At 36.5% G+C, this 16,795-nt stretch overlaps 1 protein-coding gene across 6 annotated transcripts in view; it reads right to left on the bottom strand.

Moving 5' to 3' along the window:
- The window catches only part of npas2 (neuronal PAS domain protein 2), a 61,703-nt gene that overhangs the window by 9,557 nt on the left and 35,351 nt on the right, over positions 1 to 16,795 (bottom strand). For 4 of the 6 annotated variants that reach the window (XM_051892727.1, XM_051892725.1, XM_051892730.1 and 1 more), the window contains 15 exons: positions 13,812 to 14,228; positions 13,630 to 13,686; positions 12,598 to 12,752; positions 9,983 to 10,074; positions 8,823 to 8,912; positions 7,339 to 7,462; positions 6,683 to 6,796; positions 4,795 to 4,913; positions 4,583 to 4,665; positions 3,198 to 3,304; positions 2,837 to 2,984; positions 1,801 to 1,882; positions 1,547 to 1,673; positions 1,339 to 1,442; positions 367 to 438 (listed from right to left, as the gene is read on the bottom strand). In XM_051892727.1, the coding sequence (XP_051748687.1) occupies positions 367 to 438; positions 1,339 to 1,442; positions 1,547 to 1,673; positions 1,801 to 1,882; positions 2,837 to 2,984; positions 3,198 to 3,304; positions 4,583 to 4,665; positions 4,795 to 4,913; positions 6,683 to 6,796; positions 7,339 to 7,462; positions 8,823 to 8,912; positions 9,983 to 10,074; positions 12,598 to 12,752; positions 13,630 to 13,686; positions 13,812 to 13,885 (1,548 nt within the window). In that variant the 5' untranslated portion in view covers positions 13,886 to 14,228. The remainder of the gene's footprint in view (positions 1 to 366; positions 439 to 1,338; positions 1,443 to 1,546; positions 1,674 to 1,800; positions 1,883 to 2,836; positions 2,985 to 3,197; positions 3,305 to 4,582; positions 4,666 to 4,794; positions 4,914 to 6,682; positions 6,797 to 7,338; positions 7,463 to 8,822; positions 8,913 to 9,982; positions 10,075 to 12,597; positions 12,753 to 13,629; positions 13,687 to 13,811; positions 14,229 to 16,795) is intronic. The other 2 variants (XM_051892729.1, XM_051892728.1) reach the window with 2 other exon arrangements.

The following is a 16,795-nucleotide window of genomic DNA, read 5'->3' as shown; positions in this document are numbered from 1 at the left end:
AGTCCTTTCACAATACTTTATTCACATTATTTTATTTTAGATGTACAAGGAAAATAAAGTGGCTGCATTTTTTAGGTTTACATATTGAGGACACAATCCCAGCCAGGGCCTCCGATATTAGGGTCCCTGGTTTGAGACCAGCAGGTTTTATGGGCCAGTGCAAAACCATGTTTACAGCCCCCAACTGCCATTTCTACAGGGAAACAAGGTTCTAGTTTGGGCACCGTCACCCAGTCGGTGGTAAAATGTTGACAATCTTTCTATTCTAAGATTACAACAAACATTAAACTGTAGCTATATTTAAGCATGGAAGGAAAAACAGACAGAGTGGATGGAATTGAGGGGAAAGAGAGAGAGAGTACTGACCATGGCGGAATGCTGACTGCAGGAGGGGGAGAGTGACGTGGCCTCAGAGGAGCTCTGCCTCTGGATCAGGGTCTAACACAAACAGAGACACAAAACATTCAGATACACACAGACTCATAATACCAACACATACAATACCGCACAAAAATTAGGGGTCAGTAAGATTTTAAATTAATGAATTAATACTTTTATTTAGCAAAGATGCATTAAGTTGATCAAACAAGACTGTTCCAAAAGATTTATATTTCAAATAAACAGTTCATTTCTTTACATTTACATTTAATCATTAAGCAGATGCTTTTCTGCAAAGCAACTTACAAATGAGAACAATAGAAGCAATCAAATTTACCAATATTTATTAATGTGTATTATTTAATTGTTACATTTTTGCTATAGTTAGTCACCTTCATAACTCACCTGAATATTGATGGGGACTTTTGTGTTTTATTAAACATCTGATGTGACAAACTAATGACCTTGTTACAGATGATCTGAGGTCATCATCCATCTGCCTGTCTAATCTACACACCCTCACCTGTTGAATTCTATCTGCAAACACCTGTCTGTTGTGAGTTAATTAAAAATAAAACACAAAAAATAAAATACTTTTTTATAAAATCACAAAATTATAATGTACAGTATGAAAAATGGACAATTCATTTTGAGATAAATTTGCAAAGATTTGCATTTAACGGTCTTAGTTAATTACTAGTGTTTTTAAAGACTTTAAATAAACGTTTGTCTATATGTAACATACCCTGTTGATTTATGAAATTGTAAACTTACTAACAGTAATCTGTTGCTGAGACTCTTGGAAGCAGTCAAGAAGATTTATAAAAATCCAAAAATAAATAAACAGAGCAGTTCCAATAGGGTCCTCGCACCATTGGTACTTGGGCCCTAAAAAATTCCCCTCCAGATCACCACACATGTAAATGATGATTATAAAGATGATGATGTGCATGTTTGTACCTTCGATCCACTATGTGGCATTCTGCTGGAACTCTTCTCAGGACCAATGGAAGCAGACTGCCGTGATGACGTGCATGCTTCTGTGTACCTCACTGATGAGTTCGCTATGGATTCAGACACACACAAGGTTACATTCACATGACCCCCTTATGTACATGTACACCTCATAAGTGCAGAAGTGTTAGCAGAGGTTCGTGTTTGTACTTACACGCGGAGTCGGACAGTGCTGTGTGCGATGATTTTCTTGAGCTTTGTGATGACACTGATCGAGCGCTGCTGATTCTCTCCCGTGTTTGTTCCAAAGGAGGACACATGTCCAAAAACACCTCCTGCCCCTACCGACACAAACACTCATTAACATGACTAACTCTTCACATAAACAAATAGTAATGCAAACAATAAAGCAGTGAGTGTGTTTCCTGTGTGTGTGTGTGTGTGTGTGTGTGTGTGTGTGTGTAGCACCTTGATTGAGGATGTGGCCATATCAGATGAGCTTTCCTCCAATCCAAACTCTCTCCTTCTCTCCGCTCGGACTTCAGCATAACTTTAGAGAGAGACAAAGTGTTTTGTTTTTACTTTTCATTCTTTCAATTTGTACATCCACAGTGAAAATCTGCAGACCAATGGTTCTCAACTTTTTTGACTGTGCCGCAACAGCTTGAGGCTGTCTACGATGAACACAACAAAGCGATCGTTGCAAATCCATTTGTTCTTCGTGTCAGAAGTAGTGTGAGCGCTTAAAGTATGTCAGAAATAGAATGGGGCTTCAGTTTACTCCTGGGAATTTGATGCGTCATGCCGCGCTGCATCCAGTGTAGACAGCATCACTGATTATCATGCACTTGCATCTGGTGTAGACACGGTGCAAAGGCCCCCCATTATCCACAAAAATTTTCAAGGCCCCTTTTTCAGCTGTTTGTGATTTACTGGATAAAGATTAAGGATAAGGATGGTTTTTAAATCAATAAAATTTACAATTTCTACCCGATTAAATATTTTAGAACATGTCCTAACAAGATAAATGTATATTCTTTAGAAAAATGCCCATAGAGTTATTGATTAATTTACAGGTTTAATTAATAATGAATTTACAGGACTTTTCCAGGTCTAGAAATCACACTTTTAAAATGAGTCTTCCTCATATATATATCCAGGATTTCTGAGAATATGGTCAATTTTGAAGGCCAAATCTGTAGTAACACAAACTAACCACTAGATGGAAACACAGGCTAAAAAAAAAAATTATCAAACAGACTCAATTAATTGAGCTGACAAGCACATTAACTACTTTTATTTTTCAACTTATAAATAGGCATTTGAACACAGATATCTATAAGTTACAAATATTATTATCCTAAAATATTTTTAAATGTTCCAATGTGCTTGTGTGAAAAGTGTTTTTGTTTATACGGATATAAAATTGAGTGTGTGTACTTTCCAGTATGTGTGTGTCATGCTTTCAATATCCTTGTATAAAATATGTTTGTGTGTGTTTTACCTGACCACGTTGTGTGTACAGACGATAAACTCTGGTTTGGAGTTCCACTGGTGGTATGTGATGTAATAGTGTGTCTGTAGCCAGATCCACTGCTGCCCTTTAGTCAGGAACCGATAGTAACAGGATTTTCCTTTCCCACACTGCATCACTGCAATACACATGCAGGCAGATAAACATACAAGATCAGTAGTCTCTATAAAAGATTTGAGAGCTTCCTACAAGGTCTTTCATCTTTCCTGGTGGGGGCATTTTCAGCTCCTCTGTGATTCACACAAACAGCACAAAATTTCCAAGCCAGTACACTGACCTAGTTTTAAGAGAGAGAGAGAGTGCGAGAGAAACACTTTGAGATAACACTCACATTGTTTATGACACTGAGCAATCAGCTCCAGGTCGTCCACATGGTAGTAGTCGTAACCCGAGGTCCCCAAAACCTCAAACGGTAGGTACCCAATGATAGGAGAGGCCCTGCGAACACACACACATGTTCAGCACATCTGCTACCAGCACATGCACAATTCCAAGCACTGACCCAATTTACAAAACAAGAACTCAAATCTTATGTCCTTTCACACCCATTAAAACGGCAGTGCACTTCCTCTTCAGACTAAAGGAATGAAACATGGGGGATCAGATGAGCCTGCAAACACTCATCACCATGGAAACCACTGAGCTAAGCAAGAGCTTGGTGTCCATAGCCTGCCTGAGTCATGTATGTGTTTGTGTGTGTAAACAGATAGGTATATAAGCTTATCAGTGAAGTGTCTGTAAGTTTTTTTTATTTTTTTAAAATGTTTATTTCATTTATCAGAATTACAGTAAAACGGTAATATTGTGAAATATTATCACAATTTAACATAACTGTTTTCTACTTTTATATATCTTAATAATGTAATTTATTCCTGTGATGGCAAAGCTGAATTTTCATCATCATTACTCCAGTCTTCAGTGTCACATGATCCTTCAGAAAACATTCTAATATGCCGATTTGGTGCTCAAGTAACATTTTTCATTATTATCAAAGTGTAACAGCTGTGTGTGTTAAATTCAAATATTAAATCTTAATGGCTTAATATTCAGACACAGTAAACCATTTGTAAGTTTTATAAAGTCCCCAATGTAAACACTGTGTCTCAAAACATGGTTTGTTTGACAACCTGGACCACAGCAACACTGGCTCAACCAATTGTGTGAATTCAGGGTGGGACTATCTGCATGACTAACCAATGGAAAACGCAGGGAGTGTTTGGGAAATCTGTTTGAAAACCACATTATTTTTGTTGATGCTGAAATTACACACTTCCCCTTTAAAGAGAGAGTTTGACAAGACAGCTCGTATGTCCAGTTATAGCTCTGTAGGGAACAGGACATCCAGTACTCACACACACACGGTTATGTAACTCTCTGGGGGTCAGAAAAGCCTCCTGAGTAAATAATCTATCCTGAAATTTATGAATGGCCACAGCTGAATAAAAACATCACATTAATATACGAGTGAGAGAATTGATTCAAGCACACGCACATCTGATGACATCCCTGGCCCTCGTAGCCGTGCGTGGGACAGCGGAAAGTCTGAATTAGCAGATGTAAGTGGGTCAGCGACTGATGAATGAATTAAGCAAATGACATAATCAGAAAGAGTCACGAATTAACCTACGAAGGACCTAATAGAGTGTAGTACAACAGACCGTGCAGAACCACAACATCAGAGGAGTCGTTTGCATAATGGAGCGGCATTTGACTCACCTGTGATCTAAGAAGAGAAATTTCCATTCCAGACTGTGTCTTGATGTGAATTCATCACACACATCCTCCATGTTGCACAGATCCTTTAACACACACACACACACACACACACACACACACAATAAGTCTATCCTTCCTTTGATACAAGGGTGAATGCAAGTAGTATGTGTGTAATATTGATTTTGTGTGTATGTGATTCTGTGCACCGTTACCTTCAGGAACTGAGGGGTCACGAGTCTCACTGTGGCTACGAGACAGATCTGCTCCTCTAGCGAGGACTGCAGTGTGCGAGGGAATGCCAGCTCATAACCATTACATGAAGACAGAGGCACTGAGACACACACAAAAACATCATCTTCTGATTAAAAAAAACACCCAAGATGACCAGATTGCAGAGATGAAGTATTAAACTTAAGCAAAAGGTATATTTTATGTATATCCCAACATCTTTTAGTGAATGGCACTAAATTAATTCAAAATGTATTTTTTACTTCTATTTTTATACTTATTTTATTGATATTTTGTATTATTATTATAATTAATAATAATAATAATAATAATAATATTATTATTATTATTTCATTATAATTTATTATGATGTCTATCTTACAATTTTATCTACCTATTCATATACAGTACCATAAACATAGCCACTATGTTAAGACTGTGTTTTAAGAACTAGTCTGACCAACTAGCAAATAGTTAGGGGTAATCAGTAATTCATATTCAAATTAGACCTTTCTATGACAAATTCTACCTTTTTATGACTTTTAAATGTTATGACCAGACTTAGATGACTAACTTGTAAGACTAGTCTAAGCGGTTTATGCAACCGACCACGGGTTTATATTTCAGTGCAAGTTTTTATATATATAAAGAAATAAATGATATTAATAATATATATATACACATTTTTACTTTATATTATTCTTAGAGGTTATGCTTCAAGTAGTGGTTATAATATTCTACTTTGACTATTGTACTTAAAGGGATAGTTCACCCAAAAATGAAAATTATTCCATGATTTACTCACCCTCAAGCCATCCTAGGTGTATATGACTATCTTCTTTCAGACAAACACAATCAGAGATATATTTAAAAATATCCTTAGTCCTCCAAGGTTTATAATGGTTTTGAATGGCAGCCCAAATTTTGTAGACAAAAATGCATCCATCCATAAAAAAAAAAAAAATGAATGCATTCGACTCCAGGGGGTTAATAAAGGCCTTCTGAAGCGAATCGATGCATTTGTTTAAGACAAATATCCTTATTTAAAATGACGTTCTACACTGCGCCATGACGTACTGCGCTGGTATGTCATGTCATTGTATACTACATCACGGAAATTAACGCTTTTTGAATGAACGTCGAATGCGTATGGCTGTCATTATTTTACTTTATAAAATTTTAAATAAGGATATTTGTCCTAAACACATCGATTCGCTTCAGAAGGCCTTTATTAACCCCCTGGAGTCCTATGAATTCTTTTTTTTTATGAATAAATGCATTTTGTTGTCTTCAAAATATGGGCTGCCATTCAAAACCATTATAAACCTTGGAGGACTAAGGATATTTTTAAATATATATCTGATTGTGTTCGTCTGAAAGAAGATAGTCATATACACCTAGGATGGCTTGTGGGTGAGTAAATCATGGAATAATTTTCATTTTTGGGTGAACTATCCCTTTAATATTGTTAACTTTTTTATACTTACTGTATTAAATAAAGTTAAAAATGTTTACAGAGAGGACTAACATTGTTCTGGTCATGGCTTGAATGTTTTCAGTCTATTTCAGTTCCAAGTTTCTTCTCATTTTTCACATTCCCTATTAGTAAAGATGTGACCTCACAATGACATTCTACATGCAAATGAGGAGATGGACCAATAAATCCAACATAGGCAAATCCTCCTCCTCATTAAATCTCTTCCTCAACCAAATGCACAGGAAGAAACACAAATGCTTGCTATCACAGCTAAAGTTTACTTCTCGATCTAAATAATAAACAGAAATGTAACTACATCCATCAATTTTTAGTGTCTCTGTTTGTGTGGCATGTGACTCTGGGTGATGTAAAAAAATAAAAAAATAAAAACCAACCATTATTATGAAACTTGAAATCTCCAACAAATTTGACATATTCGTATGTGGGTGGTTCTTTCGGGTCAATATTCCCCCTCGCTAAATGACAGCAGAACTCGACATGCGTCTCATCTAAAAGAAAGAAAGTGAGCACAGGGAGAGGAAATACACTGTTAGCAGCTAATGTAACAGCAATTCAGTTTGTCAGACGACTCCACAAGGTTGAGGTTAATGTTCTGTTATGGCTGTGGCCCCAGTCTGACTTTGACGATTATCCTAAAATAGAGTACAATGACCTGACTGACCATACAAGAGTGTGTGAGTGTGTGTGTGTTGGTTCACAAGCGAGTGTGACCAGTGAAACGGGTGGTTCTGGTGATCGAATGAGATCAATAAGTCAACAGTGACTGTTTTTTCTACCAGTATTTCTCAGTATTGGTGTGTGTGTGTGGATTGGGGTCAGGGTAAGAGCTGTGGGATTATCAGGGTGTTGTAACAGATAATCTGTGTTACACTGCACACACAGAGCCTCTATAATTAGCCTTGAGTGTAATCATAGAGCACACTACATCCAGGAAATAAGATGGCATGCTCTCACAGCATACTGCATCTGTGTTTTCAGGTGTGTGATGGTCTGTGTGTGTGTGTGTGTGTGTGTGTGTGTGTACACTCACTGCTGTTGAGTAGGTCCACAGTAGAAGGCTCTGTCAAGAGCATGTGTGATGACAGAAGTTTGTACACCTCTCCGTGCTCTCGCTCTGGCAGAAAGTTCAAAATGTTCTGGTCCACCATATCTGACTGAGACACAGCAGTATCCATAGCAACGTCACTCCCTGATTGCTTCCTTCAGTGCTACACAATGCACTACATTTACACAATACTAAGCAATTATGTATAACATGAATTCACAAAAAATTTAATTTTGAGTAATTATTCATTTTATTGATCATTATTATTATTATTATTATTATTATTATTATTATTATTATTATTAAACATATTATAATAAATAATCATTTTATAATCTGTTATCCATAAAAAAATTAAAAAAAATAGTTCCTACACTACAGCATTATCAACTTGTGGAAGTGTTGTTATTGTTAACTAATACTATTGAAATATAGCTGAAATAAAACAAATATTAGAGGAAAAACTTATATTTATAAAACTTAAAAATTAGAAAATGTTACCTTGCAACTATTTAAAATAAATAAGTTTAAGTTGAAGTAAAAATGACAAACTAAAACTAAAATAAAAGTAAATTAAAGCTATATACAGAAACAAAAGAAAAGCTAATAAAAGCACATAAAATTATGAAAATAATAATAAGTAATAAATACATACTATAATAACATATAAATAATACTAAAGCTGCCTTGTGGCTAGAATCAGGATTCTGCTGTTACTGGAACTGGGTTTGCATCCAAGCACCATCTCAACAAAATCATAAGAGCATTAGCACAATCTGAGTAGATCCATAATGGCCACACATGACCTTCAGTGCCACCTGAGTTCAGCTCGTTCGGTTCCTCAATAATAAGAGTCTGTTAAGCCCTCCTTTCTGTTTAATAAGGCCAAAGGTTATTGCTCTGACAGTGATGGAACAAACCATCATTATTATCAATCTGCATTTGCAACCCACACACAGCAGGAACCGAACTAACAGTAAAGTTTGGAAGCAAATCTCATTAGACTGGCAGCATGCGATCATATGTTGAATGGATTTTGACGCATTTGTAGTGTTAAGAAGAGAGGTCCATTTATTCAGGTTTATGAAATGTTTTCTCTCTGTAATAAGTTAAACCACTTAACTGGCAATAAGCCAAAGCACTTGACATTTCATGATTTTCAGATACTGTACAAATACAAATCAGAACGTCTAAAAAAAAAATAAATAAATAAAAATAAAAAATAAAAAAAAATAAATAAAAATAAATCTGCAGCATTTCCTGAGGACTGTTGTCAACAGCCTACAGAAAACCTGCTGTGTGTGGGCTGTCTTAACTATGTTTAGAAAAACATATTACTAATAACATGAGTTTGCCAGATTAGTCAAAATAAAACAGCATTTTAAGAGGTAATGAGTTCATTTTATAAAAAGTAAAGCACCAAATCAAGTTCTCTTTAAATGGCATTGGACCACACCCCCCTCACTTACCGGCAGATGGCCAATGAGAGATGAGACACTGTCAGATACATATATGATGTTCCCATCTGTAGTAAGAGCTATTAGGAAACCATCCAATGCCTGCCATCACACACACACACACACACACACACACACACACAAAAAAATTACATTATGAACTAGCAGAAATTCTCATAATATACTGATGACAGTATTCCCTCTGTTATTTACAAAATAGTTCATCCAAAAATGAAAATTCTGGCATTGTTGTGTCATCATTTAGAAACGAACTTTGAATATTGGTTTTTCCCCACACAAAGTAACAGATAAGTATTCAATTCAAATCAAATTAATGTGTGAGATAATTTATTAATCTAGAAATTCTTTACTTAAAGCTGAGAACGCTAGTTATGAAAAACCGTGGTAGCTGCAGAATGTTGTCTATCAGGCTCTTGAGGCTGCACAATATTTTTTTATTGGTTTCTTTGTGTAAAGAGAAATAATTGAAGGATTCCCCAACCTATAACATGTTTCCACGTCACTGCTGTTCTAGGCCTGATTTACTGGACTTGTACCTTGGAAAGTCTGAGACTAGTAACTGAAAAGAGCCTGAGGTTGTTTTTGAAAGGAAGTATTCATGTGTGAATGTTTCTTTAATGCTGGAAACTCTGGGAATAATTCAAAAATTCCCCATACAAAGCACAACATCCGGTTTTCGGGATGTAGGAGTACTGTGCGCAGGTCAGGGTGACTCTGTATATTCACTTCATGTATTTCTGTTACATGATTCAAGTTAAACATTTTCCTTTATTTGTAATGTGTGTTTCCTTCAAGGAGGCAACATAGTTGAGCCTGAAGCAGTGCTATAAGGCATCTCATAGCCCAGGGTTCCTCAAATCTGGCCCCCAGAGGGCCACTGCCATGCAGAGTTTAGCTCAAACCCTGATCAAACTCACCTATCTGTGATTTTCTAGTGATCCTGAAGACCTTGACTAGCTTGCTCAGGTATTTGATCAGGGTTTGAGCTAAACTCTGCAGGGCATTGGCCCTCCAAGACTGGATTTGAGGAACACTGTCATAGCCTATCAAAACACATGACGTGTTGACAAGCATGGTGCTTAACAAATACAGCTGAAGTACAAAATATTCTAACAGGGCTACAGAAAAACTGAAGGTGGATGATGCTTTACCTCCAGCATTAACTGGGTGAATTCCTCATTGCTGAGGAAAGAAGGCTTCCAGTCCTGCCGGACCTCACAAGATTCTGTTTGTGCTGTGATCTCTGGAAAACATCAAACAGCAGGAAAAAAGGGTTTAGGAATGCTGTAAGAACTTGATTATGGAATTCTGACAAAGAGATTGTGTGGACTAACAGGTTTGGATGGAACAGGGAAAAATAGAAAGAAATTTAAATCAAGCAGTAAGGAAGTCTGAGATTGGGGGAAGTTGGAATATGGCACTAGAACTGTTTATAGGAGCAGTGAAATCTGCTGCCAGCAAATGTTCTGCCGGCAGCCTAACAGCTGTGCCCTGGATTCAGACAGGAAATGGAACTGGGCTCATCACAGAGCAGCTCCTGGCACTCAAAGGTGTTAGTAGTGACACTCCCAGGAGCTTGCAGCAGTTTGCTCCTCCCACCAAATGCAAAAATTAAGTAAAAATTATTCTGTTCTTCTAACCAGAGTCCAAAATTACTACTCGTCAAGTGTAGTGCTGGACGATTAGTCGAAATTCAGAACCTCTAAACGACGTAATTTTCCCATGTCGGTTATTTCATTTTTTTAACCCTGTTAATACTTTCCCCTTAAAAACATACTACCACGTGTGTAGTCATGTGACTCCGCACCTTCCAGTCAGCAACATGGAAGCAACACGGAGGCGAACTCAAACGCCGAGTCAACACACACAGACAGCGAGTGAGCCCCGAAGTGAGATCACTTTCGCTTGCGTCCTCACGAAAGTTTGTCAATTGTATGTGTTTAACGACTTGCCAGTTTGAACATTCAAGTGATTTTACACAATTCAAGAATAACAATATGGAAAACACTTCACTTCAGTGCTCGCGAGCTGTCTTCTGCGACACAGAGCCGAGCCGCATTGTGTCTCTGACAACACGCGAGTCCTGAAACCAGATCACATTCCCTTGCATCTTTACTAAACTTTGTCAATTGTATATGCTTTAAGGCTTGCCAGTTTGGACATTCATCGGATGTGTATTATTATATCGAGCTACTGCGCTGATGCATCGTGGCACAAAAACACTCATACAGGCAGTAGCTGCACATCACGTGAAGACCTCGCGCACAGAGAGAAGCGCAGAAACTTGTCGTCAATGGTGTCCTGTGATTCATCACTAAAGTAGCTTAGAAACTCAAAAGTTATAGCATATATTTTCCAACTTAAAAGTAACTACTTACAGCCCACAGCTGCACAATTAAAAGTATGACTAATTCACACACGCAATCACTCTCTCATTAATGCATTCAAACAAATGTACTGGTACTGTGCTAATTTATCTGTATCTGATTTACAACGAGCAGAAATCTGTAAGAAATGTTACGAACCTTAGATAAAATAACTGCTGAGAGTGAGCTGTTATGTCATAGCACTCTTTCATTAGAAAAAAATATACTACCTTTAATAGTCAAGCATATTTACAGTACAAACCTTAAAATAATCGTTCATTAATCGCAATCAAGGTAAAATGTTCAATTAATCAAGATTTTGATTTTAGGTCACATCGTCCAGCCCTAGTCATGTGTGTGTGTGTGTGTGTGTGTGTGTGTACACCTTGGCATTAGCGAGTAAATAAAATGGAGTCAAGGTTTAAATCAATTGTGGCAATGAAAATATGACCGTCACTGATGTGAGGTGAAGAGATTCAAAACAAATCCAACCGTCCACCAAAACTAACATTTGTGACTCGTTTGTTTTCTAATGAGGTTTACCTCTCTGGAAAGTCAAGTTTACCTGAATGCCTAAAGGTTTTTTACTCCAGAACTATGCGGAATATTCCTTCCATACACAAATAGGAGGAACAAAATCATGATTCATGTCTTCATGTTTTTGTGCCACCCAGGTTCAGTTTCACTTAGAAATGAAGACTGGACATATTGTGTATGAGTGACAGCTAAATATAAATGAATTATAATTTTTCAAATATATGCAAATATATGTCTTGGATGATAATATTTAAACATTTACAATATAATAAATGTATTTAATACACACCGTCACGTTTTGCCTTTCATTTTCTTTATGGATGTTTAGTTTGCTTATCTTTGTTCCTATGTTTCCATCATCATCAGTTACAAAGTATATTACTAATTAGAGCACACCTGTTTTGTATCTAGTTCGTTTGCCTGTGTATTTAAGCCCTTCAGGTCTTTCTGTTTGTTGTCTGGTGTTATTTGTGTTTGTACACACTGTTGCGTTAATTCTTCTGCTGTTTAATTCACGTTGATTTACCATTTGAAGTACTTCTGCTCTCATCTTCATCCATTACATTGTGACACACACACACACACACACACTTATTAAATATAAAATATTTATTGCAAAAATAATTTTGAACTATGGTTTAAGCTGGGTATCATTCTGCTTTTTGAACTACATTTTCTCAAATATCCAAAATAAATGAATGAAATAATTAAAATTACAAATGAAGGCAATGAGAATGAAATTTCAGGTTGGGAGAGGAAATTGGGTAAGTAATGCATGTTAGACACCAACATAAATTTCCATCAAACTTCTTTTTTTCCCCATGGGGTCAACTTTGTATATTTTAACATGATTTTTCCCCAACCTTTCTGTTTCTGCAGGAAGTCAATGGTCCTCTGCAGGATGGTGGACTTGTCCATCTTGCGGGGGTGACCTTGACCCTGCAGCATAGTACACAGCTCTTTAATGAGAACATTGAACTGGTCTCTCCTCTTCTTTTCTGATTTATTACGGGATGCCCTGCAGAGAGATAAAGAGACGGATGGACAGAAAGAGATGACACTCACATTACTTCAGACAATGAGAGATGGAAGAGTGAATGTTTGTGTATGTCTATGTGTATTGGTTTGCATGTAAGAAAATACATGAATTAAAATGCATGTACACACACTGACTACACACAAATATATAAAATGGAATAAAAGACTTCTTAATGACAATTTTACTAAAAGTTCTGTTTTGTCTGTATGTGGTGATGATGGTGTTTGTGTATGATTTCTAATGAGGATCTCAGATAACTAGAGAATTACAAACACTTCTGTTATACGCATCCGTATGCACCTTCAACAATTTTACAATTTCATTTCAATTACAACTAAGGATATTGATTTTAGGCTTCCAGCTAATGGTTTATAGAGTCTTAGAACTTAATTATTACTCTTGGATGTAAAGAGTTTCTTATCTCAGACATTCCCAACACTTGCAACATGACCTAATGAGTAAAATTGGAAACACCTGTGCGCAATTGCATGCAAACTGACAAAACTGTGTTTTTTCTGATTGCTTTCATGGATTGAAGTTTGTTACAGAAAAACATTATTTTTTTCTCATTTTAATAATAATAATAATAAAAACAATGCCTTCTCCCATCAAAAAATTCTTTCAACTCTTTCCATTATCTCTAATTTTCATTTCTCTCTTTCTTTCTCTCTCTATATCAGCCCTAGACACTCTGTCACATTGAAAGTGTGAAGAGCTTTTAAAGGTGTGATTTCTTAAAAGTCTCTGGGCACAATTAACGTTCACAGGTTTACAGTCTAATGTGGGATTTTATTATTATTCAACATATCACACAATAATGTGTACTATGACTATAAAGAGCTAAACACACACAGACCTTTTTGCTCTGTCCTTCTCATCTTCGTCCATTAAATCATCCACACAGCTGCTTGTGCTGCAATCAGAGGGGAAAAAAATCTATTTAAAATTCATATTTGGCACCATCACAGAGCAATGTAACATGGCAAATTATAAATGGACAAAAAGGACGAGCATATTGTGACATTAGTGTAAACTCACTCCCATTCCCTCCGGCTGGACGGACAAAGGCCTCCAAACTCCGAAAGGTTGTCCATGCTCACTCCTTCTCCCATTCAGGCCGTCTGTGAAGGCTGGCGTGTCCCATTCGCGTTTTTCTACACTTAAAACACCCACAGAAATTCTAATAGATGCCACACGCTAACCACCTAATGCTAGTGGTTAGCCGCTACTCACAAATCTCAGATGGCTTGCCGCCGGTGTTACCCCACTGATGATTGGCAGCCAACAGACGCTGAGGTTATGTCCTTACGGCTATCAAGTCCTTAAAATGCCAAAAACTAGCTTATCATTAAGATATCGTTAATTGTGACTCTTGGCTTCCAGCTGAAAATTGCTAATGTACACTTGTAAAACTTCTTTCTCTCTCCATTAAGTTAGTGGTGGAAACAGCAGACCCTGTGGAGGAAAACAAAAAGGGTGTTTTAGTTTTCAGTTTTTTTTTTTTTTTTTTTTTTTTTTGCTGTATTTATGATTGTTTTTATCCTGATTAAATTATTCTGTAGCCAAAATTGTCTGTAATCCCAGGTTGGTCATGTGATCTCAACATGCCAACCAAAATGCTTTACACATATCAACCATAGTGGATACGCCCCTTACTGCTGACTGGCTACAAGTGTGTTTTGATGCTCGGTCCGATCCACTTTCAACAGCGTTTCTCAGAAATTGTTTACTGCACCTTTTATGTCTGGCACAAGTCACAAAGTTTTATTTAATAATAATAAACAATTAAGAAATTATCACAAAAGCATAGCATTTGTTCATTGCCTCTTCATGAAGCTGTAAGCTGTATTATACATTATCAACAAAAAGGTTCAAATTAGTGAATATTTTATAGAGTGATAAATTAGACCGTATTTACAAATTCTGTTTAAAAGCATGAAGAGAAAAAAAGACCACCAACATTAATTAGATACTCTCCCTCTCTGTCAAATGAATAAAACATTGGCATCTCTCCAGATACATCACAGTTCAGCAAAGCCCACAGAGACACCACATGCTGTGTGCTTCATGATCAAAAATCCTCCAAAAATCAAAGTACACAGCTGAAAACTCATTAGCTGATTAATATATTATGTCAAAATTATATTAATTTAAAATATATCTTTCGGATAATTACAACTGAAAAGTCCCGCCCAGACCTTTTCTTTAAAGAGGTCATATAATGCCACTTTTACAAGAAGTAAAATAAGTTTCTGATGTCCCCAGAGTGTGGATGTTAAGTTTTAGCTCAAAATACCCTACAGATCATTTTTTATAGCATGTTAAATTTGTCACTTTTTGAGAGTGAGCAAAAACGCTCCGTTTTTGTGTCCCTTTAAATGCAAATAAGCTGCTGCTCCTACGAAGAGGGTGGAGTTTCAAGAGCTCATGTTAGCAGCTCTGATTACCTCATGCAGACTCACTGAAAATGTCAGAAACTGTTCAGCCTTTTATGTTCAAACCGGAGTCAGACAATGATGGAGAGACTCAAGAAGTAGTGACAACATGTAGAATGCAACAGGATGTTTCTGAATGGTTACTGGATGAATTTATGTAGCTGATGTGGAGATGATGTAATCTGTAAGTCTATTAATAGTATAGTTACTTTTGGCACATACAGATGTTTCTTAAACAAGCCTAGATTTGTTTTTAAAAAAGTAAATGGTTACAATTGCCCCCGATCTCCCTTGCATTCATGGTGAAAAGGTGTAAAATCAGCATATGTAATATCAAAAATATGCAATGTGCTTCCAAAACTGATGCATTTTCTTCGTTCTCTCACTTAACTTGCCCCCTGCTTGCTTAATGAATCTGTCGAAGCACCATAGAACCTGTTCATCATAGACCTACACACTCATGTCTCATTCAATAACTATTGTTTGTCATTACTACCTCTACAATGATGAAGATTTTGGGTGTATCAGTGCGGTTATAGCTCAAGTCTAATTATATACAAATCAGCTGTAAATCTCCACCTTAGTCCAGTCAATAATCCTTCTGCTTCAGACTGAAGAGTAAACAGTTCAAACAGAGGTGCTGCTTACTCACTTTATCAATTTCTGCATTAAACATGTTTAATGCAATATCCAATGACAAAGTAATGAAAGGTGCATGAGAAGGATTGTGTTGACACCTAGGCTTAAGCGTTAATGCAACATTGGCACAACCCTCAGGAAATGTTGCGTCGGCAAGGAGTGCCATGACCTAGAAACATCTTTTACTCCAAGCTCATAAACCAACACAACAGACAAGAAGAAAGAGAAAAAGTGGGAGAGAGAAAGAGTGTATGAGAGAGTGAATGGAGAGAGAGCGTGTGTGTGTGTGTGTATTATATATACACACACACACACACACACACACACACACACACACACACACACACACACACAAATCTACCAACAAGATAGAATACAGCTTTTCAAACAGCACTTTATTATTTTGTCTTATGTTGTGTAGGCTCGTGTATTCCTGCGACCCTACAGAGGGGAAGCGGTTTGGGGAATGGCTGGATAGATTTTTTTTTATCGGAAAACAAGACAAAAATATTCCAAACACCCTTAAAACAAAATGCATTTACTTAGATAAAAAGTTTTCAAAGAATATAACTTAAACTTAACTTATAACTTAAAATTTTCTTTTCTATTGACAAAAATATTTGTCAATGAGACAAGCAAAATTTACTTAATTCAAGAGATTGGGTCTTATTTTATAATGTGATTTTGCTTATCAATTCTTTCTTTTTTTAATTAAGTATAGAAAGTTAACTGGAAAACAAGACAAGACAAATTTCTGATTAAAAAAAAAAAAAAAAAAAATAGACAGACAGACAGACACAGATAGTAATAGAACAGAACAGTTGATTTTACAAAACAAACAAACAAAAATCATTACTCATATGAATGAGATTTTCATCAGTTATTAGGAGGATTACAATATAGGTTGGTCATACATTTAAGTTAGTCAAAATATGAATTTTTATTTTG

Source organism: Ctenopharyngodon idella, chromosome 5, assembly GCF_019924925.1.
Source record: "Ctenopharyngodon idella isolate HZGC_01 chromosome 5, HZGC01, whole genome shotgun sequence".
In the NCBI taxonomy this organism is placed as follows: Eukaryota; Metazoa; Chordata; class Actinopteri; order Cypriniformes; family Xenocyprididae; genus Ctenopharyngodon; species Ctenopharyngodon idella.
Note: the sequence above shows the minus strand (reverse complement) of the source record. Positions and strands in the feature narration are given on the sequence as shown.